Genomic DNA, 27,227 nt, shown 5'->3' on the forward strand with positions numbered 1-27,227 from the left:
GCTAAACTCAACTTCCAGAAAGGAATGCAGGACGTTTGCATTCTAGATGACCAGCATCTGCCTGAAGCTCAACGCCGAGAAGATAGAAGTCCTTGTCCTTGAAACTACTCCTTCTGCATGGGATAGCACCTGGTGGCCGACTGCCCTCGTGGTGGAAGATCCTTCTCTCACATTACAGCAAAGACATGGAACGAGCTACCAGCCAACTTTGCATGTGTGCTGTCCAGTGCTGGACATATACAAAGTCCATCTTAGGTTGGACTAATTTCCTCCTTAACATTTTCATCCACTTACCAATTAGTATTGGATTGTAAATCCTTCTTCCTGAAAATATGCAGACGTTGTATACTGATCTAGACAACATTTGCATGCAGCCATCTCACCTCTTCAATGCCTGCTTCTGAGTAGATAAGGAAATCTGGAAAGAATGTGGGTGGGCAATGTGGCGTAGAGATGGGATGGGTTCTGTTGGCAGCTTCAGAATTGGATGCAAACGTCAGCATGCATTCTTCTATCCTTTACACTGAATCCAACTGTGGAAACCTAATGACATGAGAAAGACATTATGATTCCTTTGTCTGCCATCAAGGACATGGATGCAAATGTGGTCCCCAAGCAGTTATTCCTCTAATGACATTCCACCACCAATTGCAGCCTGGGAAGATGTTACCATCAAAGGGAGAGAGCAGCATCAATCGTGGTAGCGGGCATGTCCAGCAGTTGTGCAAGGAAATAAATAAATAAATAAAATGTGCTTAGTGTTTTTGCAGAAATTCAAAGCATTTTTGGTTAAGTTGTATATGTTGCCAGGAGAACTCAAACTGACCTTGATATTAACTGCAGATTTATTTCCATTTATGAAAAAGATTCGCCTGGTACAGGTTCTGAGTTCATATGAGATTTTTCACTGCGCCCTCTAATTGTTGATTCCAGGTGTTGTACTATGTGAGGAATGTGCGATTTACCACTAGCAGTGGAGAGGAAATCTTCTTTGATCAGAATGGAGACGTGCCTCCTGCATTTGAATTTCTAAACCTCCAGATCTCGCTGAATGACACAGTACAACTGGTGAAAGTGGGGACGTATGACTCCAGTGTCCCTGAAGGGAAGCAGGTCAGGATGAAGAATGGTGCCATGATGTGGAACACTGGACACGGCCAGGTGAGGGTGGTGATCGATGCCCTAGTCCAGTCGCCTTACGTAAGGATTACATTGACACAAATAAAGTTAACGTATCTAAAGATAACAAACTGCCTAGAAGTAAATGGAAACAATTTTGCTGAAGTTTGACAAAACATAAAAAAAATGCTAATACTTTGGAGATGACATCATCATTTTACACATACAAAAAATAATATATAAGCAGATTTGGGGACATGGATGAAAAAGCTCAACAATCAAGTAGGCAGCAGTAGGCATGGTTGTCACTAATGTTCTCGGGATTGAGCGTTACTGCAGCTCCTGTTGCCTGGTGACATGTTACAAATAGGAAGAGGCTGTTGCTGCTGGTGTTATTAGCTCCCATGCCTACAAGCAGTATGCTAAGGGTGGGGGAGTAAGGGAAAAGAGGGAGGGGAAGGGAGGGGAGAGGGGCAAAGTCAGGGTATGGACAGTGCATACTTTTGCTCAACTAAATTCTCTGTCACTCCCCATTGCTACTAGTCCCCCCATAGCTGTAGTCAGTGGTGATATCCACATGCCTTGGAAATGTTGTATTTTCTTGGTGTGCAAGTAGGGTCCTGGAACAGAGGGCAGGCCAGGCATCTATCGGCCGAGCCTTGTTTGTGTGTCCGCTCTGCTTCACATGAAGATCCCGGACCATAAGTAAAACAGGAGGAAGATCCGGGAGTGTAAGTAAAACAGGAGGAAGATTGTGGACTTTGAGTAAAGCACACGGAATATCCTGGTCAGTGAGTAAAACATGAGGAAAGATCCTGGACTGTAAGTAAAACAGGAGAAAGATCCTGGACTGTAAGTAAAACAGGTGGGAGATCCTGGAGTCTAAAACACAGAAGGAAGATCCCGGACTCTAATTAAAACACAAGGAATATCCTGGTCTGTAAGTAAAACAGGAAGAAGATCCTGGAATGTAAGTAAAACAGGAGTGAGATCTTGGATTGTAAAAAACAGAAGGAAGATCCCGGACTGTAAGTAAAACAGAAGGAAGATCCTGTAGTGTCAGTAAAACAGGAGGACAATTGTGGACTTTGAATAAAACACAAGGAATATCCTGGTCTGTAGGTAAAACATGAGGAAAGATCCTGGACTGTAAGTAAAATAGGAGGACGATCCTGGACTGTAAGTAAAACAGGAGGGAGATCCTGGAGTGTAAAACACAGAAGGAAGATCCCGGACTATGAGTAAAACACAAGCAATATCCTGGTCTGTAAGTAAAACAGGAAGAAGATCCTGGAATGTAAGTAAAACAGAAGGGAGATCCTGAATTGTAAAAAACAGAAGGAAGATCCCGGACTGTAAGTAAAACAGGAGATAGATCCCTGACTGTAAGTAAAACAGGTGAAAGATCCTGGGCTGGACTGTAAGTAAAACAGGAGGAACATCCTGGATTGTAGAGAACAGAAGGAAGATCCTGGACTGTATGTAAAGCAGGAGGAAGATCCTGGACTGTATGTAAAACAGTCAGAAGATCCTGGAATGTAAGTACAACAGGTGGAAGATCCTGGACTGTAAGAAAAACAGGTGGAAGATCCTGGGCTGGACTGTAAGTAAAACAGGAGGAAGATCCTGGATTGTAAAAAACAGAAAGAAGATCCTGGACTGTATGTAAAACAGGAGGAAGATCCTGGACTGTATGTAAAACAGTCAGAAGATCCTGGAATGTAAGTACAACAGGTGGAAGATCCTGGACTGTAAGAAAGACAGGTGGAAGATCCTAGACAGAATGTAAAACAGTCGGAAGGTCCTGGACTGTCAGTAAAACAGGAGGAATATTCTGGTCTGTAAGTAAAACAGGAGGAAGGTCATGGATTGTAAAACACAGAAGGAAGATATTGGACTGTAAGTAAAACAGGAGGAAGATCCTGGATTGTAAGTAAAAAAGGAAGAAGATCTTGGACTCTCATTAAAACTGAAGGAAGAGTGTGTACTTTAAGTAAAACAGGTGGAAGATTCTGGACTGTAAGTAACACAGGAGGAAAGATCCTGGAGTGTAAGTAAAACAGGAAGCAGATCGGGGACTGTAAGTAAAACAGAAGGAAGATTGTGGACTGTAATTAAAACAGGAGGAAGATCCCAGACTTTAAGTAAAACTGGTGGAAGATCTTGGACTGTAAGTAAAACTGGCGGAAGATCTTGTACTGTAAGTAAAACTGGTGAAAGATACTGGACTTTAAGTAAAACAGGAGGAAGATCGTGGACTAAGTGAAACAGGTGGAGTATCCAGTACTGTAATTAAAACAGGAACACGATCCTGGACAGTAAATTAAGCAGGAAAAGATTGTGCACTGTGAGTAAAACAGGAGGAAGATCCTGAACTATAAATAACACAGGAAGAAGATCCTTGACTGTGAGTAAATTAGGAAGAAGATCCTAGACTGTAAGTAAAACATAAGGATGATCCTGAACTGTAAGTAAAGCAGGAGGAAGTTCCTGGATGGTAAGTAAAATAGGCATCTCATACTGGACTGTAAGTAAAACAGGAGGAAGATCCTGGAGTGTAAGTAAAACAGGAGGACGATTGTGGACTTTGAGTAAAGCACAAGGAATATCCTGGTCTGTAAGTAAAACATGAGGAAAGATCCTGGACTGTCAGTAAAACAGGAGAAAGATCCTGGACTGTAAGTAAAACAGGAGGGAGATCCTGGAGTGTAAAACACAGAAGGAAGATCCCGGACTCTGAGTAAAACACAAGGAATATCCTGGCCTGTAAGCAAAACAGGAAGAAGATCCTGGAATGTAAGTAAAACAGGAGGGAGATCCTGGATTGTAAAAACATAAGGAAGATCCCAGACTGTCAGTAAAACAGGAGGAAGTTCCTGGAGTGTGAGTAAAACAGGAGGACGATCGTGGACTTTGAGTAAAACACAAGGAATATCCTGGTCTGTAAGTAAAACATGAGGAAAGATCCTGGAGTGTAAGTAAAACAGGAGGAAGATCCTGGACTGTAAGTAAAACAGGAGGGAGATCCTGGAGTGTAAAACACAGAAGGAAGATCCCGGACTGTAAGTAAAACAGGAGATAGTCCCTGACTGTAAGTAAAACAGGTGGAAGATCCTGGGCTGGACTGTAAGTAAAACAGGAGGAAGATCCTGTATTGTAAAAGACAGAAGGGATAACCTGGACTGTATGTAAAACAGTCAGAAGATCCTGGAATGTAAGTACAACAGGTGGAAGATCCTGGACTGTAAGAAAAACAGGTGGAAGATCCTAGACGGAATATAAAACAGTCGAAAGGTCCTGGACTGTCAATAAAACAGGAGGAATGTCTTGGTCTGTAAGTAAAACAGGAGGGAGATCATGGATTGTAAGTAAAACAGGAAGAAGATCTTGGACTGTAATTAAAACTGAAGGAAGATTGTGTACTTTAAGTAAAACAGGTGGAAGATCCTGGACTGTAAGTAAAACAGGAGGAAAAATCCTGGAGTGTAAGTAAAACAGGAAGCAGATCCGGGACTGTAAGTAAAACAGAAGGAAGATTGTGGACTGTAATTTAAACAGGAGGAAGATCCCAGACTTTAAGTAAAACTGGTGGAAGATCTTGGACTGTAAGTAAAACTGGTGAAAGATCCTGGACTTTAAGTAAAACAGGAGGAAGATCGTGGACTAAGTGAAACAGGTGGAATATCCGGGACTGTAATAAAAACAGGAACACGATCCTGGACAGTAAATTAAGCAGGAAAAGATTGTGTCCTGTGAGTAAAACAGGAGGAAGATCCTGAACTGTAAATAAAACAGGAAGAAGATCCTGGACTGTGAGTAAATCAGGAAGAAGATCCTAGACTGTAAGTAAAACATAAGGATGATCCTGAACTGTAAGTAAAGCAGGAGGAAGTTCCTGGATGGTAAGTAAAATAGGCATCTCATACTGGACTGTAAGTAAAACAGGAAGAAGATCCTGAACTGTAAGTAAAACAGGAAGAAGACCCTATACTGTACACCCTCCATGCACTAAATGCTGGCCGATTACACATCTGCTTCCTGGCCTCCCCGAAGCTCACCCATGGACCCTTCTCCTGCCGGAACTGCAACTACACCATCCTACAAACCACCACAAAGCCCACCGTGGTAGGCCTTCTACTAAATACCCTCTCTGCCCTCAAACACACCATCGAACTCTGGGACGTACTCGACTCCACCTGCCCAGACGTCACTTTCCTGATAGAGACCTGGATGAACACCTCCTCGGCACTCGACATCGCCATAGCCATCCCTGACAGCTACAAGTTCACCGGCAGGGACCACACCAACGGAACAGGAGGAGGAATTGCCATCGTCCACAGAAACACCCTCAGAATCTCGCCCAGCATCGACGACACAACGATCGCCACCGAACACCTGCACTTCCAGATCCACACCGACCCCAACACCGCCCTCAGAGGAACCCTCATCTACAGACCACCCGGCCCTCGGCCGCAGTTCAGCAACTCCACCACCTTGCTCAACAACTTCGCCAACCTCGGACTCAAACAGCTCATCATGACTCCCACCCACATCACCAGACATACGCTCGACCCCATCTTCTCCATCAGCAACCACGTCACCTTCAGCCATACCACCAAACTCTACTGGACCGACCACCAATGTGTCCACTTCACCTTCAAGAAGACCACCACGCACCACCACACAAAACGGAACCCCCACCTCAGCTGGAGGAAAGTCAACGAAGACCAGCTAATCACCACCCTTGCCCGAAACAGACACTACTGACACCAACTCTGACACCCTTAACCTCAGGCAATAGATTGACGATTGCACCAACACTCTCACCCGATCAAGAAACCCTTGAACAGATGCACAGACAGAAAAGCTATCTGGTTCACCGCTGACCTCCTGGCATTCAAACAGGCCTGCAATAGACTTGAGAAGAAGTGGCTCCACGAACAGACACCAGACAGCAACAGAGCCTACAAGAGTGCCATCCGCAGACACCACCAACTCATCTGGACCGCCAAAAGGACCTCCATCAAAGAGCACATTGACAACTATGAACACAACAGCAAAGAGCTCTTCAACATCGTGAAGGAACTCTCCAACCCCATCACCAACTCCAACGACATCCCGCCATCACAAGACCTCTGCGTGCCCCTAGGCACCTTCTTCCACCACAAGATTGCAGACATCCACGAAAGCTTCAGCAAACAGACCCCCTGACAGACACCCCAAACCCACTGCCCCCCCCCCCCAGCAAATCGACCCCTTGCTCTCCTGGATCCATGTCAATGACAAAGACACCATCAAAATCATGAACACCATCCACTTTGGCTCACCATCTGACTCCTGACTCCTGACTCCTGCGTGCACCATATTTTGAACAAAGCAAGCTCCATCATCACACCCCATCTCCGCAAGATCATCAACAGCTCCTTCAAGACCTCCACCTTCCAAGAGAGCTGGAAGCACGCCAAGATCAATGCCCTACTCAAGAAACCAAAGCAGACCCCAAGGACCGCTAGAACTTCCGACCCATCTCCATCCTCCCATTCCTGGTGAAATTCATCGAGAAGATTGTTAACAGGCAACTGACCTCCTTCCTCGAAAAGAAAAACACCCTGGACCCAACCCAATCTGGATTCCACAGCAACCAAATCACCGAAAGAGCCCTCATCGCTGCCACCAACGACATCAGGGCTTTGATGGACAACGGAGAAACCGCGGCCCTCATCCTCCTGGACCTTTCATCTACTTTCAACACCATCTGTCACCACACCGTTCGCACATGCCACCACAATGCAGGGATCTGAGACAAAGCCCTGGACTGGACCTCCTCCTTCCTCACCGGCAGAACCCATAGTGTCCGCCTCCCCCATTCTGCTCTAAAGACACCAAGATAATCTGCGGCGTACCACAAGGATTGTCCCTCAGCCCGACACTCTTCAATGTTTACATGGCACTGCTTGCCAACATTGCCAAACTCAACATCATCTTATACGCCGACGACACTAAGTTGAACCTCTCTCTCACCAAAGCCCCCACCACCGCCAAGTCCAACCTCCACAAAGGGATGAAGGCCATTGACGAATGGATGATGAAAAGCTGCCTGAAACTGAACTCAGACAGGACGGAGGTCCTCATCATCGGATCTACCCCCTCAGGCTTGGGACGACTCATGGTGGCCGTCCGCACTGGGAGCTGCACCGACACCCACTGACCATGCACCCAACCTGGGAGTCATCCTGCACTCCGCACTGTCTATGACCCAGCAAGTAAATCCATCTCCTCCTCCTGCTCCAACACCCTTTGCATGCTCCACAAGATCTACAGATGGATCCCATTCGGAATCAGAAGGACGGTCACCAAGGCCCTGGACTATTACAACGCTCTCTATGCAGGAACCCCAGCCAAACTCCAGAAATGATTACAATGCATACAGAATGCCTCTGCACGCCTCATCCTCAACATCCCCTGGCACAGCCACATCACAGCCCACCTGAAAGACCTGCACTGGCTTCCCATCACCAAGAGGATCACCTTCAAGCTCCTCACCCACACTCAAAAAGCACTCCACAACACGGAACCAGTGTACCTCAACAAACTACTCACTTTCTATACTCCAAACCGCCAGCTCAGCTCCACTGACCTCACCCTTGCCAGAGTCCCCCGCATCCGTCGAGCGACCGCCGGTGTCAGATCGTTCTCCCACCTTACTGCAAAAACCTTGAACACCCTCCCCATCCACCTACGACAGACCCTGGACCTGTTGGCCTTCAGGAGACTCCTCAAGACCTGGCTATTCGAGCAGTAGCAGCACCCCCACTCACTCCAGCCCCTCGAGAACCTCACGGGTATGTAGTGTACTCTGCAAATGTATTGATTGATTCATTGATTGAATGATTGACATCAGGATCAAAGGTTGGGTTTAAGTTGGCCAGTGTGTCCTGAAATTCTATTTTGTTAACAGTATTTGCTGCTGGGAAGGATCGTTACCGTTATTAGGTGGTGATTATACCATATGCAGACACTGTTAGATTAGCGGTCCAGACTTGGTCCAATATGTGCCCTTTGATGTGTGGCCGAGGAAGGATACCAGCTGGTCAAAGTTTAGGTTGGTTAGGAGATCAGTCAATTTAGCAGAGTGAGGCCCGCCAAGTGTGTCATTAGACCTATAGTTGAAGTCGCCTATTAATAGCATTTTAGCGTAATTCGTTACGAGGCTGAAAATGTGTTCACTCAGCGGAAGAGGGACCTGGGGCATGTGCTGCGGAGGCCTGTAGACCAGAGCACAGGTGAGCGGGCAGAGTCGGACTCTAATTTGACGGCAATATAATCTACTTCAGGGAGACTTCAGGAGGTGAGGGCAGTGAATTTGTGGTCATGGTGAATGATCACTGCTACTCTGCTGCCTATCTTTCCTGGCGGGCAGTTAACTCCAAGGATGTAATAGTCGGTAGGTAGTGCATCCAGGCTGTCAGGGGTAGAATCAAGTGTCAGCCAGGTTTCTGTTACGAAGATGATGTCTGGTTTTTCAGACGCTAAGAGGAGGAAAACATCAAGCTGATGTTTAACTAAAGAATGGGTGGTTAGAAAGCATATTCATAGTGCCGAATACCTGAGTCTATTAGTTCCTGGTGACCGGGGGTTATGGGAAGGAGGTTCTGGGATTTCAGGAAAGAATCTCTGTGTCCGTAAGTTTTTTGTGTGGCTGAAGAGCACCCATTTAACAGGATTGAGTGCGTATGACACTGAGTTGTGTTGCCAGAGGGCCCGATTCAAAGAACTAGCTTAGGACAAAATCCTAAACTTACTACCATTTTGGTATTCACAGAAGGTACTTACTAATTTTGGTATTCACAGAAGGCACTTACTCATTTTGGTTTTCACAGAAGTTTGGACTCCTAACCTGAAAATGTCACATTTAGAAAGTTGCCATTTTCCTGACACAACAATTTGGTGTCTGAAGCCTGTTCCTGGGTCACATGGCTAGGTGTAGCTGGTAGTTGGTCTTTGCGTTTGGCTCCCAGGTAGAGAGAAAATGGGAATCTAGGTGTTAGCAGGATGGACACCTCTGACTTAACAAGTCAGAGAAGCTGTGATCTATCACACATGCACATCACAAAGGCTCTGCCTGAGCACTCTCAGTCAGGGGAAGGAAACCTCTAGAAACACCTCCTACTTCAAAGTGGACATGGTGTAAATATTGGACCTTAAGGCCCCAACTCTTCAGTACACATCAGGACTTCAGACAAAGAATTGCTGTGCTGCTTTGCTGCAAGAAAGACTGCCTCTCTGTTGACCTGATGGGCTGCTGTGCTGCCTTCCTGACTTAGTGGGAAGGATTGTATCCTTCCTGTGACCACCAGAGTGACTCCAAAGGCTATTTAGCTTTACTCCCAATCAGAAGCCTCAGGGACAGATCATACTTCCCCCATCTTGAGCCAATCACCTGAACCCTGGCAGCTGTGCGTCCTGTCCGCCCAAGTGGTGCCACAAGCGTCTGGACCTGTGTAATTGGTCCGGAGGTGCACTACCAGCCCAACTGTGGTGGAAGCAAAATGCACGTGTCAGACACCAAACTCCACATCGGGACCACTGCATAACGAATCTCCGATGCAGGCCTTTGCATTGCTGCAAGCAACCTCCTAAGAGCCGCGGCTGCACAATGCATTCTCCTTACAGGTTTTTGCATCCCAAGCCCCTCTTCGACGGCATCCTCCATGATAATGCAAGGATCTGCATTGCAAGCGCCGCAGCTGATTCTGAACCAGCCAATGCATCATGCATCTTCAATGCAGGACTTCCCATCATAAGGCCCTCGTCAACAACATCATTGATGATAACACAGAACCTTGCATTACATCCATGGAGCTCCTAAGAACCACTGCTGCACAACGCACCCTTGACGTAAGACTCTGCATCATAACTAGCTTGGTCCCTATAGCTGACAGGTGCACCAACACGGTCACCCGGAGCTTATGACTTTCTCCCGGTGCAACTAGACAACCGCAGTTAGTGCTTTGTGCTTAGATTTTGATTTTAAATTATGTTTTACATTTTACTCTATCTTTCTAAATTGGTGTGGGGTTTACCTTGTTGTTTCACTTTATTACTGTTTGAAGTGGTGCATAAATACTTTACACATTGCCTCGAGGTTAAAACTTTAAAGCTTTTGTGCCAAGCTATGAGAGGGTTAAGCACCGGTTAATTTGGGGTTTGCTCATGACTTCAACCTGACAAGGATTGTGGATGTTGCTTGGGTAGCGTTCTATCCCCTCAACCAGTAACACAATTTTCAATACTTTCGAAACATGAAGGAACGTTGTTCACCAATGTTTGGGAGTTGGCAGGTGCATTTGTCAACACAAAGGACACCACTCTATCTGAACTGAAAGTGGACTTCAGGAGTTGAAAAGCCTGACCTCTCTTTAGCTCCTTATGTGAGGGCTATCTGCCAGTAACCTAAAGTGAAGTCAAATGTACTTAGACACCTGGCAGACCCCAACTTGTCTATGAGCTTATAAGCTCTGGGCATGTGGAGAACACAAGTCTCTGTGACTTAGTTTAGACCACAGTAGTCCACACAGAAATTCATTGGGTTTGGCTTGGGTACCAGAACCAGTGGACCTGCCCTATGCACTACTACAGGGCTCAAACACCCCCAACTCTAGCATGTTAACAACCTCAGACTTTATGCCAGATATGACTTTATTTGAGAACCTATAAATCTCTCCTTAGAAGGGCACAAACAAACCAGCAAACATGGCCACCTTCTGATAAAGGTATATCAAAGGACGTGGTTAAGTCCATGACACTTACCACATTAAAGATAATGCGATTCTTTTCATTCACTGCATTTTGGAAGCATATTTACTATTACATCAGAAATACACCCCAGCTCATGCCTGTTAGCTAGGTGCAGTACAAATGTTTGTCGTTTTAAAAAGTGGGCTGCGATTCTAAAACGTTTGGGAAGCACTGCTCCAGAGACATTAACAAGGGCCAGGGGAGGTGGGCCATTCATCCCTGAGCTGCCTTGCCTTGGCCAAAAGCTATTAGGATCTTAAAAGAAAGTCCCAGACTTGCCCAAGGATAAGGTACAGGCTTTGCCACCAAACCACTCTTGCCTACTTGCAAAGGGTAGAGTGTTGGAAACATGCCAGAGCTGTGGTGTACCACATCTCCCTTTCTGCGTTGCCTCTGTGTGTTTCCCATCCAACCTGTTTTACCAACATGCAGGTGTTGGTTTCATGGCTTACCTGGGCCGCACATCCCACACTCTCCAAGCACTCGATAGTGCACCTTGTGATCTTAGTACTGCCAGCTCCTCAGAGTGATCCTAATTCTAAGCTACAAATGTGTCATCTGAGCCCTGTGAGAGCTGTGAACCACTGACAGCACACACCGTTCAAACTGCTGAGATCCCTCTGTGTGATCTAAGTGCTGGGAGAGCCATGGCGAGCTGACAGCTCTACGTCACTCAGATCACAGAATCAGTGCGTCACTACAGCACAATATAAAGAGCTGGTGAGTGTGGGCAGAGAGGATAAGCACTCCGAGCCATCTCACCTTTCTATCAGAATGCAGTTAATAGGTGACACTCTGTCAGACTTTGCTGCACATGCCTGGAACTGAAGGCAATTACCGGGCAACAGACTTTCTTATGATTAGATAATGGTTTACTGACACAAAAAGCAAAGCTTCCTCACTTAGATGTGAGCCTTTTATGAATGTCATGTATTTACCCTACATAAAAAGGAATACACAATATCTTATACATAGGGGTTCATTTGAACTTCTGTGTCACAGTGTTTGTATACAACTTAAATTCCAGAAGTGCAGCTAGGTTCTTTGTAAGTGTGTGTGTGAGAGCATATGGGTGGGTATGTGTGTGTGTGTGTGTGTGTATGTATGTGTGTGTGTGTTTGTCTGTGTGTGCAGTGTGTGTTTGTCTTTATGAGTGTATGCATGTGTTTGTTTTTTATGTTTGTTTACTCTCCCTGTTTCTGAGTTAGGGTTTATATTTCTGACTTTTCCTTTGCTTTTCCATCAGGTCCCCAGCTCCTTCTGCAGTGAGAGCTGCCCTCCTGGATTCAGACAGGCTGCGAGGAAAGGGCAGCCCATCTGCTGCTTCGACTGTGTCCCCTGCCCTGCTGGAGAGATTTCTAATAAAACAGGTGAGAATAAGGTCTTATTAGTATTATATGTAAACTAGGACAAGGTACGGCCAGCATTGGCATGTTGATGAGCTGATAACATGGTGGCATGATGCTGAGTCCATGCAAGCGACAGAGTGCCCCCTGCCTTGTCTAGGCTTGGAACAGTAAACTCAGAAGAAGTAGAACGACAGCTCTGGGAGCATCAGATGAACTGGACTGGAGATGTTACTTTACACATAACACTTGTCTGTAAACAACTCCTTTTCGTGGACACATGATGAAGAAGACCCCCCCTCCTTCACCTTTCCTGGGGTTTCACTTACTACTAATAATACTAGTTTATCCAACCCTTCCATTTTATACAGAGCTGGGTTCACACTCTATAAGTCAATACACAGATCTCTACCCTGCAGTAATCGAAGGCCACTCGCTGGATCCACAGACCGATCATACATCAAAATAGAAATGGAAACAAGATGCTCCACCTATCACTGTAAATCACATTGATAAGAAAAAGATAAAAGAAAAGATGTGAATGGGACATGGCCATGAGCCCAAAGGGGCAGGTCGCTCTTCAGTGGGGTTCTGGCTTGGCCAGCCCCAAGGAGTGGTTAACGTATGGCCTGTGACCTAACTGTGAATACAGAGGTGCTCAGGAGGGTCCTGCAATGATTGAGATGGTGAAGGCTGCCCTGCTACCTAGCAGGCCCTCTGCAAATGGCAGTCATATGCAGGGTGAGTAAAGTGCCAAAGAGGCCATGGTCGAACAGGGGCGTAGGCAGTCCCACTACAACATGCTCTGGTCTTGGTGACCGGGAATGACAACAGACCTGTGAAGCAATTGGAAATGATTAGGTGAGTGCCCACTAGTCTCCTCTCTTTCCCCCAGTCTTTACAAAATGGAGCAGCAAACAAAGGAGAAAGGCTGCATCCCGAGATGGCAGTTACTGCACAGAACAATAAGCGGCCATGCTGTGATGAGCATCTGAAACAAAGCTGTGGGGCACAGCAGTAGTCCAAAATATCAGAAATGTGCAAAAGCCTGATGGCACCCTCACTGCCTGGACAGCTGGAGGCCCCACGTATGAACAGAATTACCTCTGAGCTCAGAACAGCTAGAAGAGGGTTGCCCTGTCGAGAAGAGTTGCAGCCCTGAGCACTACAACACAATAATGTTTGGACGCAGAGGTATGGTGACCCGGGTGCTCCCTACAAGGGCAACAATAGGAAATTATTTCCTCAAGAAAAGGCACTCCTTTTGTGATAAGATGAGTTGGGATAAGTTGAGTAATAAGTTGAGTGGCAGTATTTTTTGGGGGGGCTGATCAAGTGCGATTTATTGATTGAGTAGGAGACAGATTAGACACACGTATGGTGGTACCTCTCTCCTCCCATTTAGGAAGAAGCTAAAATACCTCCTCTTTGCAGAAGCCTGTGGCACAACTAACCAAATCACAACACACTTTCTGGCAGACGTACCATAGTTCGGCTCTCTCTCACAGCGCTGAGAGACCTGGCAGTGATTATGAGCTCTAGAAATTCCAATCCCAATTACAATTACAATTATAATTACCTCTTTGAAGACATATGAGCGGACCAGCAGCTTAAGCAGGTAATGATTGAACAGTACCTGGGCTTACAGGGAAGCCCAACTGATGCAAGCAGAGAATGTAGAGTACTCATTTGCTAATGGGCACGGAGATCCATCCACAGAGCAGGAAGCAATGTCCCCTATTTGTTGGCAATAATAAGAACAGGTAACAGACACACACCAAGTGGACTTCTAGACAGAGACAAATGGTGAAAACTAAGGTATAGAAATATCCAAATTGGCCTCAAAGATGCTGAGGTGCAGCAAATTAATTATGTTTTGATGTATAATGCCCTGACTGCTAGGGAAGCTGTGCTGAAATGACACAATTGCAAATTTGAGGTTATACTACAAGCAATCCTTGATACCAAAATTATATAATTTGAGACCAAGCTTTATGCAGTAACTGCTGAATGAAAAGGGCACAATAAATACATTTACACTGTCGGCACTTCGATATATGGTATGTGAACTAGATAGACAAAGGAAATGTCTCATTGGGTAAATGGATTAGAGGTTACTGAGGTTTGTTAGCAGTGCAATAATGTGTATCTTGTGGGCTTCTCAGAAGCTGTAGAAGGCAGTGATACAGAGGAGTATTTTGAGAACTGGGACACACAAAATATTTTCAACAGTATATCACCTCCGCTTTTTAACCGGCAAGCATCCATTACTGGGGGCCCACAGAGACGTTTAATTGAAGTTTCCTGAATCATTCAGATTGCAAAGATTATAAGCAGCCAGGTAACATTGCACATAATAGATTGAACATATCTTAAATACATACATTATGTGATTTCACAGCATTCGGGCAGTGGATGTCCGAAGAGATCAAAGCTCATTGGATTCAGGGTCAGAAAATGGACCTACAGTCTTAGAAGGTAACATGGATGGTCAGATTGAACTTGGGGCTCCGAGTCAGGGCCCGGACTTGACGCCCATGACTGCTGAACTTCTCTCATGAAAGGGTTTGATTGGAAAGGTGGAAGCTAATGGATAATCACAGGCAAAATGCAAGGTTAATCTGGATGGTGCAGCACATATAAAGAATGGATAGTGAGTCAATCTGGAATATGAATTTTGTATGTATAGTTGTTCCTGAGGACACACTCAAACTGAACTTCCAGGAGGGAATTCTGCATGATGGGTTCTGCTAAATCCAGCTGGGGGAAGGGAAATAACAACTGAAGGCATTATTCGAAAAATTGTTATGCTAATCTCTAAGGTTTTGGCACATATAGGATGGAAGTAGCTACTACTGTCGGCTGAGGCTGGTGAGTTGGGGCAAGGGTGACCAACAGATAACTAATATAGGAGCAGATCCAGGGGCAATGGTTCATGGAGGCGAAGTAGATGGCACAATTAGGAGGATATAATTTTCTCAGGTGGAATGTCATAGGGATGGATGCCCCAGCAAAGAGACTTTAAGTCATGTTGTACCTAAAACGCACAAAACCTCAAGTGGCATATGTACCTGAAACCCACCTGACAGCGACTGAGCTCGGAATGCTGCAAAGTAAATGGCAGAGGCACTTATGCAGAACCACATACTCATCTTTTTCCATATGTATTGGACTTCACATAAATATATACTGATGGTCGCTATGTGATGTGAAAATGCCTTTTGATAGGTGCACCGTGAGCGCTAATGTTCATATACAGTCTCTAGTAAGGATGCCTACAAGGGATTTTATTTAGATCTGAGAGTTCTTATTTTAGAGATTCAAAGATTCAATATCAGTAAATTCTTTGAAGCTATGTGTCTTAATCACAGATATAAGGCACTAAATGCACAAATGATTAAATCAAGAAACAACAAACACAGGAATATCTTTAGAAAAACATATTATCTTTGTATTTTTCAGAAATGTATAGGGTACATTCAACATTGAAGTTGAGTAAAAATGCATACAAATGAAAAAGGTACAACTTAATTTATCTTCGATTTCATAAGTAAAAATCCTCTCCAAACAAACAATTTATGATTCAAACCATATCATAGAAATGACCAGTATTTTCACTAAATGACCAAGTCACTTGATGTATATAAAATACGTGGAGTTGGATAGTGCGGTCCAACTCCACGTATTTCTTGATTTAATCATTTGTGCATTTAGGGCCAGATGTAGGTGTCCAAATACCGGTCGGAAACGGCCGAAAATACCGATTTTCCGCCGTTTCTGACCGGTATTTGGACATTGGTATGTAGGGCTTTGAAAAACATACAGATTCTGTAATTTTACCGAATCTGTAATTTTACAGAATCGGTAAAATTACCCATTCGGTAAAATTACAGATTCAGTAAATTTTACAGATTCGGTAAAATTACCGATCGGTACAATTACCGAATCTGTATTTTCTTATGTAGGCAGCACTTTAAACAGTGCTACAGGGCCTTTAGAATTCGTTATTTACCATGTAATCCTATTGCATGATAAATAACGAATTCCTGTGTACATGCACATCTGTGCATGTACACCTGTGCCATGTGTTATGTTATGTTATGTTATTTTTGTACTTCTATAGCGCACGGCCACTCCACAGAGTATCCCGGCGCTTTATCGAAGGTACCCACCAGAAAAGGGAGAAACATAACACTGAGGGAACAATATCAGATTTAGGGGAAAAGCCATGTTTTAAGGGCTTTTCGGAAGGACAGAAGGCTAGAGGCCTGTCTTAAAGAAATTGGGAGGTCATTCCAAGCATGAGGAGCTAAATAGCGAAAAGACCGTCCTCCTGCTCTAGCGCGCTTGATAACGGGAACAGTCATTTTGGATAGGGACGAGGATCTAAGAGATCTGGAGGGATGATACCAGGACAATCGTTTTGAAATATATTTACGGCCTACACCATGTAAGGCCTTGAAAGTCGTGGTCAGAGTTTTAAAAAGAATCCTTTTGGCAATGGGTAGCCAATGTAAAGTGGAAAGAAGATCAGTGGCTCTGGCTCTTCTTGGGAGGCCAAAAATGGCTCGGGCCGCAGAATTCTGGGCGATTTGAGGACGCCTGACCAGGTATTTGGGAAGTCCCAGAAATAAAACGTTCGCATAGTCCAGCCTAGAGCCGACCAGTGCCTGAACAATGATTTTCCTATGCGGGATGGACACCAGAGGGAGAAATTTACGAAGCATCCGAAGGATGCCAAAACACTTCCCAGTAAGAGAGGAAATATGCGGTCCGAAGGATAAGTTGCTGTCAATGATGACTCCCAAATTTTTGGCCTTCAAGGATGAACTAGCCGGAGGGAACATATCCTGCGGCCACCAGAGTTTCCAATCAGGCTCGGAAGTGCAGCCAAAGAAGAGCAACTCCGACTTGTCGGAGTTGCACTTCTATCCATGGCGTCCAAACCACTCAAAAACCGCGCTCAAACAACCCTTAACCTTAATGTATGTGTGCCACATGGCACAGAAGTCAGAAACAGGGGTGTAACAGGGTGTCAAAAAATTCGCTATTTTTACCGATTCGGTAATTACCGAATCGGTTTTTGCTATTGATTCCTATGGGCTTCAAGGCCCATAGGAATCAATGGCAAATACTGATTCGGTATTTACCAAATCGGTAAATACTGAATCTTACCGATTTGGTAAAAAATACCAAATTTTTACCTACATCAGATTTACCGATTCTAAAATACAGAATCGGTAAAAGTCGGTATTTTAGAATTGGTAAAAATGATTTACCTACATCTAGCCCAATGTGCCTTATATCTGTGATTAAGAAACATAGCTTCAAAGAATTTACTGATATTCAATCTTTGGATCTCTAAAATAAGAACTCTCGGATCTAAATAAAAATCCCTTGTAGGCATCCTTACTAGAGACTGTATATGAACATTAGCGCTCACTGTACACCTATGAAAAGGCATTTTCACATCACAAAGCGACTCTAAGAACTCTTGGATCTAAATAAAATCCCTTGTAGGCATCCTTACCAGAGACCAAACGTTTTTGCCCAAGCCTCCAAGGGTATATTGGGTCATCCCACGTTTCTATTAAACAATGTTCATATACAGGCATAATTTCAATCAGATGCAAGATGTAACGGAGCTGAAGCCAGCACTGTTAACCTTCAGAGATAAGGTGTTTATAGGAGGGGATTTTAATATGGTAACAAAGGGGGCATTTGATTTGGTTGAGTCAGTGGAATCTGATTGAAAGATAGGGGAGGCACACCCAGAACTCATGGAGTTTTCTTTCTAATCACTGGTGCATGAAATATACACTACACTAGACATATTATTTGACATGTGGAGATAAGGACACACAACATACACTGTCAATCCATCATTTAATGTTATTGTCCATTACAGTTGCTGAACTCATATGAAAGAGACCTTCTTGGGACTGCAACGTGCTAGAAGAAGCTGTTAGGGTGGAGGAGGGGGGCCACATTGACAAATATTTAAATGAAGATGAGGGGTCCGTATTGGTGCATCAAAAGTGTGTGATACATTTAAAGTGGGTATACCGAGGGTGCATTATTGGGAACGTTTAGCCAGGCAGCCCTCAGAAGGAGACAGCTTGAACAGCTGCCAGCATGGTTGGCAGACACTGAAGCAAACTGGATCTCAAAAAGTACCATCCGTTCCACTTCTGGACACAAAGTGTACAGGCAGCTCCAAATAAATGACATATTTGCTAACTACTACAAGACCCTATACGGCGGGGTGGCTGATACCAGTGGACAAGGGTTTATATTATATTTGAGATTGATCTCGCAGACCACCATGTCAGTGACCCAACTAGAAGAACTAGACTCACCAATATTAGTACAAGATATCAAACTGGCTATGAATGAGCCAGAAAAAGCGAAAACACTGGTGGCAGGTATATTACGGGTAGAGTTCTATGCAACATATTCATGGACGATTGCTCCCAAATGTTTAGCTATGCATAACAATGCTTAGGAAAGGGGAAGACTCCAATGCACAATAAGAGAGATAATTGTAGTGGTACTGCCCAACCAGGATTGGGATCCTCTTGATTTAGAGTCTTACAGGGAATTGTCATTATTAAATGTGGAGTAAAAAGTACTACTTAACATACTGGCCATTTGATTGGCACAATTGATGGCAGGCCTGGTTCAAACAGACCAGAGTAGAGTTATACTAGCGTGGAACACAGATGGACTTACAGCACTTTTTGTAATCTTGAACAAAACTCTGAGAGCTCTGGAATGCCGATAGCATTGTCATTGGATATAGAGAAGATGTTAGACACATTGCTAAGATAGTTCCTGTTTGTGGTAAAAAGGAAGATGGGGTTGAGAAGGGTATTTACAATGAGTAAATCTTACTCGATAGCCAGGGTAAATGGAGGAGCGCTTTTTTCCTAGTGGGTGATATCTAGTTGAGCCTTTTGTATTTCTGTTCTGTGGAAGTGTGGGGTGAGTTTGGCAAAAAACGTCCTTTACCCTGTAGTCTAAACTACACAGTGCCTTTAGAATGCTGTCTCAACAATGGCTGCCTTGCTAGGATGCATTGTTTTACCATGCAAGTCTTAACAAGAAGTTTAGGGAACAATTGGCGGGACTGGTGTTCGATTTAAAGTACAACACCTTCCCTACTGTTGCGTAGACTGGAGTCAGAATAATAAAATATTATTCAAAGTCCAGTGCTTTCCCTAAGGTAAGCCATTGTAATGAATTGTGTACTAAAGGAAAGTGTGGTAAAGACACATTTGGTGTTTAGACCATGTTAGAAATTGGTGTATCTGGTTGGCAGCCTTGTACCCTGTCCAAGTAGGGACCCTTCCTTCTAGTTAGGATAAGGGGGATTACACTTCTAAAATAACCCCTGCTCAACCCTTGGTATCTTGGTATGATCAGTCAGTCTTATCTAAGAGGCAATGTGCCAAGCATTTGCAAATAACACCCAGTAATACAGTTTTAAGAATCCACCATAGTGGAGTTTTTACTTTTGAGTTAAGTCACAAAATACTTACTTTCCTTCACTTAGGCACCCAAGAATAGCAAAATAATACTAGCACAACCCGAATCTTTAAGCACTTTGCTATGATGGATGCACCAATTATAACACAGCTGGTAATAAAACACCAAATAACTCCTTGGAACTATGCCTGGGTCTGCAGGTATACAGAGTGACATCATCCACATACGAGGACACTACCAGTCCCTTGACCGTGAATCCAATGCCCCTCTGTGCATGGTGTTGACAAAACCTTGCCGCCAATGGCTCTATTGTGATTGCAAAAGAGAGCAGTGACAATGGGAACCCCTGTTGCATGCCCATGTAACAAGAAGGGGGTCAGAGGTTTGCCTATTTAAGCATAACCATGCTGTTCAGAGGGTGTAAATGTAAATGTAAATGTAAATGTCGGAATTTGTAAAGCGCACAGCTACCTCCACCGGAAGTGTCCCGGCGCTGTCCGTATACCGCTTAGGAACCCTTCCTGGCTTTCCTGGGAAATGTCCACTCCTGGGCACCCCCCAGGTGCAGCCAGGCATCCCAGCGCTTTTGGGGCCGTTGTGGAGACTAAGCAAGCTATTGCCCAGAGTTGCAGCGTGGGACCCATGATCCGAACAGGCACTGAGGCGAGAATATCCAGTGAGGGGAATTAATGAGCCGAGACCAGCCTAGGCGGGAATCGAACCCTGGTCCCGGGCCAGAGCTCTGCATCAAGGTCTGCCTGCTCTAACCATTGAGCGACACTTCTCCACACAGGGTGTGTCGATGTTTTGCTTGTTTGACAAAGCCAGGGCTATGACCCAGCCGGGCTAGAAGGGGAAAGAGGTATTCTCATTGCAGCAAATCAAATGCCTTATTTGCATCAAGTAAGTCAGCAATTGCAGAGACACACACCTCAAGGCAGTGCATGACTGCATATATTGTGCGAAGATTGTGAGATGCTGAGGGGCCAGGGATAAAGCCTGACTGATCCAGTCATGCTATCATAGTCAGGGGAGGCTCAAGTCCATTTGCAAGGATCATGGGAAAGTTTTACTGTCCTCAATTATTAATGAGAGGGGTTGATAAGAATCACAGAGATTGGCAGGTTTTCCTGGTTTAAGGAGTATAATGATACCTCTCTCTTTCAGTGAAAGTGGCAGTGCTCCTGTGTCCAGCGTGTCCTGGTACATGGCTCAGTCAGGAGCTAGTAATGAGGCAAACTATTTTATAAAAGTCAGTGGTGAGCCCATCAAGGTCAGGCACCTTATCACCAAATAGGTTTCCAATAACTTGGTCAATTTCTTCAATTCAGGTGGGTTCAGAAATAGGACGGGTAAGTGGCGAAGGCATCATGGTTAGGTACAAAGGGCATTGCCATGTTGAGCAGTCCAATGTCTTCTATGGGAATGGACGTGTCTACATAGGCGCTGTGAACTTGACCAAGCACGGAATGGGTGGGAGAGTTGTGGTGGAGTGGCCAGAGCGGCTGACTCAGGAGCACTGGGAGTGTGGTTTCATCGCTGGCAGCAGCTCAGCTCATCGTCATGTGACTCTGGACAATAGCTGACCTTGTATCTCCGATGGCTTCTAGTGCTTTGAACCTCTTGATGCTTGATATATTTGAGATTTACAAATACATATTATCAAACCATGACAGCTGTAGAGTGCCAAAATAATTAACCGTTGCAGCAGTATCTGGAGTTGGGGTCCTGTAATATAATTGGGCATGAAAGGAGGTCATGACTTCTAGAAGTTCAGTTGTGGAGGACATGGATTTGGAGTCCAGGAGTTCAGTGATTTAAGCAGAGGTTCAAGCGGTATGTAAGATATTTCCAAGTGTCTTGCTCTGGCGGCTGCCCTCCTTATACCTTTTAACTTGAGAATGGATGTGTAAAAAGCGACTTTCACGAAGGGCTTCCTCCTGGAATCCCGAGAGTTAGTCTCTGAGGCTGGCTAGGGTGTCAGTGCCATTAGAGTGGAAGTAATGTAGTTCCAGAGACTGAATATCTCTTTTAAGTCTAGCTAGAGTACCCCTGATGGCCTTCAGCCACTTGTATTGCAATAAACGTGCCCCCTATCACAACATTGAATGCCTCCCAATCTGTGGATTGTGATTGGACAGAGCCTAAGTTATGTGTGAAATATTTCAATATGTCATCACGGATCTCCTCCCAAAAGGTTGTGTCTAGTAGTGTTCCAGCATAAACATAGGCAATCTACAACCCCGCACCCACACCAACTGCCCAATCAGGCTGCATTGCATTAGCCTCTGGCCCAGAGGGACAAGGAAACACAGGGCGAACACCCCTGCATAGGTGGATTTGTGGCCAGACTGAGGATGAATATGGCAAGCTCTGCCTTGGAGTTACCTTGCTAATAGCTCAGCGGTCAAATTTATAGGAAGTTAAAGAGATATAGACCACACCCAGAAAAACCCAGGGAGGCAAACAATTGAAGATGTCCTTCACTGTAGTCAATCAGTCATTATCACTCATCTGGGCACCCACTGATGAGTGAAGTGAGTCTGCAGGGAACTGCAGTATCTTGGTTACATTTTTTGCAAATTTTAACATTAGTAAAAAAAGGTACATTTGTCATTCAAATTAATCTTGCAATTTGTCAGGGTACACCCGATAGTTGAAAGAGTTTTTGGGCAGGTAGGAAGTTGCGGCTGGCTGCTTGCACTGTTAGGGTTAAATTAGATTTTGTTACCCTGGTTCTGTAGTCATCCACATTCATGTGCCAGTCACATGACTGCATCACGGTCTCGGTAGCTCATTAAGCGTGCTACTATGAGGCAAACCAGTACAACTGCAGGCAACCTCGGGTTTAGAGAGAGGTGGGCACGCTCCACAATGAAGACCACCATCATAGTCCTTCATCTAGGTGATAGCTGTAGATTCTGGAATACCAGTGATACTGAGATTGTTTTGTTTGAACTGTGCTTCCAGATCTTCATTTGTAGCTTTTATAATGTTGAGACACTTGTCCATTTGTAGCAAATGTTCTTTAGAGTCTGCCTGGAAATCATCTAGACCCAGTTTCCAAGCTGGTCAAGTTAGATTTTGTGTTTGTTGACATATTATTTGGTGTGATCTGCCAGTAAGAAGGTCAAGTTTAGATCCAATGGTTTTCAGTCTTGTTTCATCATCTATAAATAATGTGCAATGGTCTATATCCGGTGAATCCTTGTCCCCCAGGCTACCTGCAGTGGGATTAGGATCTTGACACTAGTTAGCAATGGCGAGTGAGGCACCTGTTCTCAAAGGAGAGCTTGGATTCTTTGGTATTGTGTTTGTCCATGATGAGCAATGGGAGGTGTGATCGGCGTGGGCAAACAGAAGCAAGGAGCAGTCAAACAGAGAAGGGCAAGCCGGAAATCGCTTCCAGGTTGGAATAAAATTGCGAGCTGATGTATTCAGCCTGGAGAGCAGAGGTTTGCAGAGACCCGCCTCATCCTGGGCACGGAGCAAGAGTAGACTCAGGAGTAGTGCCAGCGCCAAGCCTCTTCAGTTAGTATAGCCAGCAACAGGACACCTGGAAGGGGTGTAGCAGGTGTGGTGGGTGAGTCCGGATTTCATTGGCTGCCCAATATGAGGTGGTGTCATATAGATACTGCTTGCCTATATATCGTGTTAAGTTAGCATGAGTTTATTAAAGTGTTTAAACGCCTTTTTTTCTTTAGCTGCTTTTGCACACGACACATAATTGTTGTTTTAGCTTTCAACCTAGAAGAGCGGTCTGATTTAGATGAGAATACTATGTTATTGCTCTGATATCAGCTTTGTTTGGTGACACATGTCTTCACAGTGAGTGCTGAAGTTTCCCAGGCTAACTCGACACGGTGTTGTTGTAAGGTCTGATCTTCGCACCTTTCTAGACCTAACATGAATGCCGCTGCTGCCAAGATTTGGCTTTACGCACGTTTTATATTGCTTTGCTGAGAGCACACGTTAGACACTTGATGGTGCTTCACCTACAGAGAGCTGGTGGAAGATGATGTGATCCTCTGCCACTGATATTTTGAGGTATGCGCCCTCCCTGCTAAAACCCAATGAGACCTTCATAGATAATACTATTCTATGCTAGTTAGGGAGGGTGAGATTCAGGTGTTGCTAAAGCCTATTCATTTAAGCACATTAGCATGCTATCACCTTTTGCATTTTATGGACTGTTTACTATGCTGATAACTTTGCTTGTGATAATATGTTTGCTAGTATTATCTAAGATATTGCGTTTGAGAACCCTGCATTAGTAAATAAATATTTCAAACGTGCACGTGTCCTCTTTTACTCCATGTTCTGGTTTGTAATGATTGCATAACGAAAGAGTGTTCATGTGTTCCACGATGCCTCAGGTATCCTAAGTTCATGTTCTGGTCTGCCTAATCATTGCGAAGTCATACTGAACAATGAGACACTGTAGCTAGCTCGGTAAGGGGATTTTGGGTACTAAGGTGAGTTTTGGGTCATCCTGATTCACTAAGGTTCGGAATCTCTATGCACAGTTCTGTAGGAGAACAGAATTCCCGCTACAGTGGCACAGGGCCTCACTGGTATAGTCCAGCAGGTTGGCAACTGTGTAGTGAAGGGAGACACTACGATATGTGGACTGTAGCCCTAAGGGAGAAATGCAATACCCTTTGGTATTGCTTTGTTTGCCATTAGTTAGCAGGGTATGCCCATATGTGGGCCCCTTGCTTACTTTGCCACTGGATTTAAGCTAGCCTGTCTGATGACGGCTGATTAGACAGAAACCGGTCCCAAAATGCTTGTTTCTGGTCCATGGAAGACATGGCTTGGCAGTTCGGGCTGGACTGTTCCCTTGAGGCACAGGGTCAGACTGATTTGCATATGGCAATGTCTGAACTTGGGTGGTGGAGTGAGAAAAAGAATGATGATGGATTAAACCCAGATCAGTTGACTGGGGGTGAGTGCTTGCAATGTTCAACACCCTGTCCGTCATCCCCTTTGGTTTTTCTAGGGAAAAAATGGCCTTTGTGAGAAATGAAGATCACGCGACACCCGTGGCTGAGTACAGAGGCCCAGTTTTTCAAGGAGGAATGGACAGCCTGGGGAGCAGGGCATTATGTTACCTGCCGGAGCGCATTCCACCCCAGTAGCCAGCCCAAAAGCTGATTCCAGGTTCCACAGCAGGGTTTGCAGGTCAGATGCACCAGCGAACCACTCAGCCCTCAGATGCACCAGCCCGGATGCTGGGGACCGGCAAAGCTGAGGGTGCAGGAGGCAAGTGGGAGACCGCACCAGCTGAAGAATGAGCAGCAACCCCACAGGTGACAGGGAGCCGGTGACCCCTGAGCCCTGCGCACCCACTGGTCGAAGCAGTTGTGTGTGGACACACCTATAGAGCCACATCCTGATCTCCCTCCTCCAGGGATATCAGGTAGATGGTGTGCCCAAACGTGATAGGGGAAATATCATGTGACACCCTTGCAGTACAGCATTCTCAAAGTGGCATCAGGTGGGTCCTGCTCATAGCTCAGAGGACGCAGCCAGCCTTGACCCCTGAGCAGCAATAACCAGCCATCGTGGGCACAGCACAAGGTGTGGCGATTGGGGGCAGCCTAAGTAGTAAGTTCCAGCCAACTGCAACATCCCATCCAGGCCACAACAGGCCCCGGGAGGACCAATTTCACTAGCCTCAATATGAGCCTTGGGAGAAACCGCCCAGTTATTGCCTGCAGCAGGTATGTCACGAGTGTAGTGCAAAGACGTACATCTGGTTTTACAGTGTCCGGCAAGCCTGGAATTGCAGACGGATGAACATATTTGGAGTCCGACCGGCAGAGCCCTCTAAGGAGCCGCCATCCTGCTGCTCAGCAAAGATATGCCAGACTCACCCAAAGTGTTAATCTGTGATTGGAGGTGACACCTCTTGTCAAGAGTAATAACTAAAGATTTTGACCTATAAATAATCAAAGGAATTCAATCTAGGATTTTGAAAAAACCTACTACCACCGAACAGATTATGCCTACTTCAACCACTCCTCTTCCACTAGATAATTCCCGCATTATAGCCAATGGTTGTCAGAGCCTTCTCATCTTCAACAAGACCCAAACACTTTCTACATTAATCAGACAATCAAATTATGCAAATTGTTATTGTAAACATGATTGTTGTTATTGTTGTTGTTTATTAGATCATGTGTGCTAAACTCAACTTGATAGGCAGTCCATACACTATTTCATTTGCCTTAAAATGCTTATCCACAGCCTCATTCTTCCTTTCAGATTCAGTTGACTGTTGGCCGTGTCCTGAAGACCACTGGCCAAATGAAGGACAGACGCAATGTGTCTCCACAACTCTGCAGTTCCTCTCCTTTGGGGAACCTTTGGGGACAGCTCTTTCATTTTTGACCAGCCTTCTTCTCCTAATCACCCTGTTTGTTCTCTGTGCCTTCAGAAGGTACCAAGACACACCAATTGTCAAAGCAAATAACCGAGTTCTCAGCTATGTGCTTCTTGCTGCCATTAAGCTCTGTTTCCTCTCCTCCTTTACCTTCATTGGTTATCCATCGATGGTGACCTGTATGCTCCGACAAAACTCTTTTGGTATTAGCTTTGCCATCAGTATCTCCACTATCCTGGCAAAGACCATCACTGTGATTATAGCGTTCAATGCTCGCGACCCATTGAGCCGGTCTTCAAGGTGGCTTGGGACCAGAATGCCCAGTGCAGTGGTCCTTCTGTGTTCATTTGCTCCAGTCCTGATTTGCGCAGTCTGGCTGCTTCTTTATCCTCCGTTCCCAGTGAAGATACAGATACGAGACACCACCATCATCCAGTGTGACGAGGGCTCTGTTCTCTTCTTCTATCTGATGTTGGGATATCTGGGCTTGTTGGCCACTGTCAGCTTTGTGGTTGCATTTTATGCTCGTAATTTGCCTCAGAGTTTTAACGAAGCCAAGTTCCTCACCTTCAGTATGCTTGTGTTTCTGGCCGTCTGGATCTCTTTTATACCCGCATATCTCAGCACACAGGGGAAGTATATGGTGGCCGTGGAGATCTTTGCTATCTTGTCTTCAGCTGCTGGGTTATTGGGGTGCATCTTCATTCCCAAGTGTTATATCATCCTCTGGAGGTCGGACTTGAATACCAAGCAATACTTAATGCAAAAGACCAGCTCTAGCAACAACCAATAAAGTGCACATGTGATTGATCAATTTATGCACATGTGAATTTTGTGTTTTCATAGCACCGCACGGCTTTCAAGACCTCTTCAATGGATCACAATTTTTTTTTACAATGACCAGCAGAGAGACTACAAACCTAGGACATTTAAATTTCTATGTAGGATTGTAAATGTAGCATTACTTATTTAACACTGAATAATGTACACTCTTTGTTCTGACCTCTTTTTGATTGTTATATGGACTCAGAGTACAAAGGGACAACACAGGTGGCACACGTGAATTGGAGGAAAGATATAATTCTACT

General features: G+C 45.0%; 1 protein-coding gene across 1 annotated transcript in view; it reads left to right on the forward strand.

The window, feature by feature from the left end:
- LOC144751981 (extracellular calcium-sensing receptor-like) overlaps positions 1 to 26,932 on the forward strand; it is a 132,282-nt gene extending 105,350 nt beyond the window's left edge. Inside the window, exons 2-4 of the mRNA XM_078639940.1 lie at positions 934 to 1,161; positions 12,164 to 12,287; positions 26,022 to 26,932. Of these exons, the coding sequence (XP_078496066.1) occupies positions 934 to 1,161; positions 12,164 to 12,287; positions 26,022 to 26,932 (1,263 nt within the window). The remainder of the gene's footprint in view (positions 1 to 933; positions 1,162 to 12,163; positions 12,288 to 26,021) is intronic.
- The last annotated feature ends 295 nt before the right edge of the window (positions 26,933 to 27,227 follow it).

This window comes from Lissotriton helveticus, chromosome 4_2 (assembly GCF_964261635.1).
Source record: "Lissotriton helveticus chromosome 4_2, aLisHel1.1, whole genome shotgun sequence".
Lineage (NCBI taxonomy): Eukaryota > Metazoa > Chordata > Amphibia > Caudata > Salamandridae > Lissotriton > Lissotriton helveticus.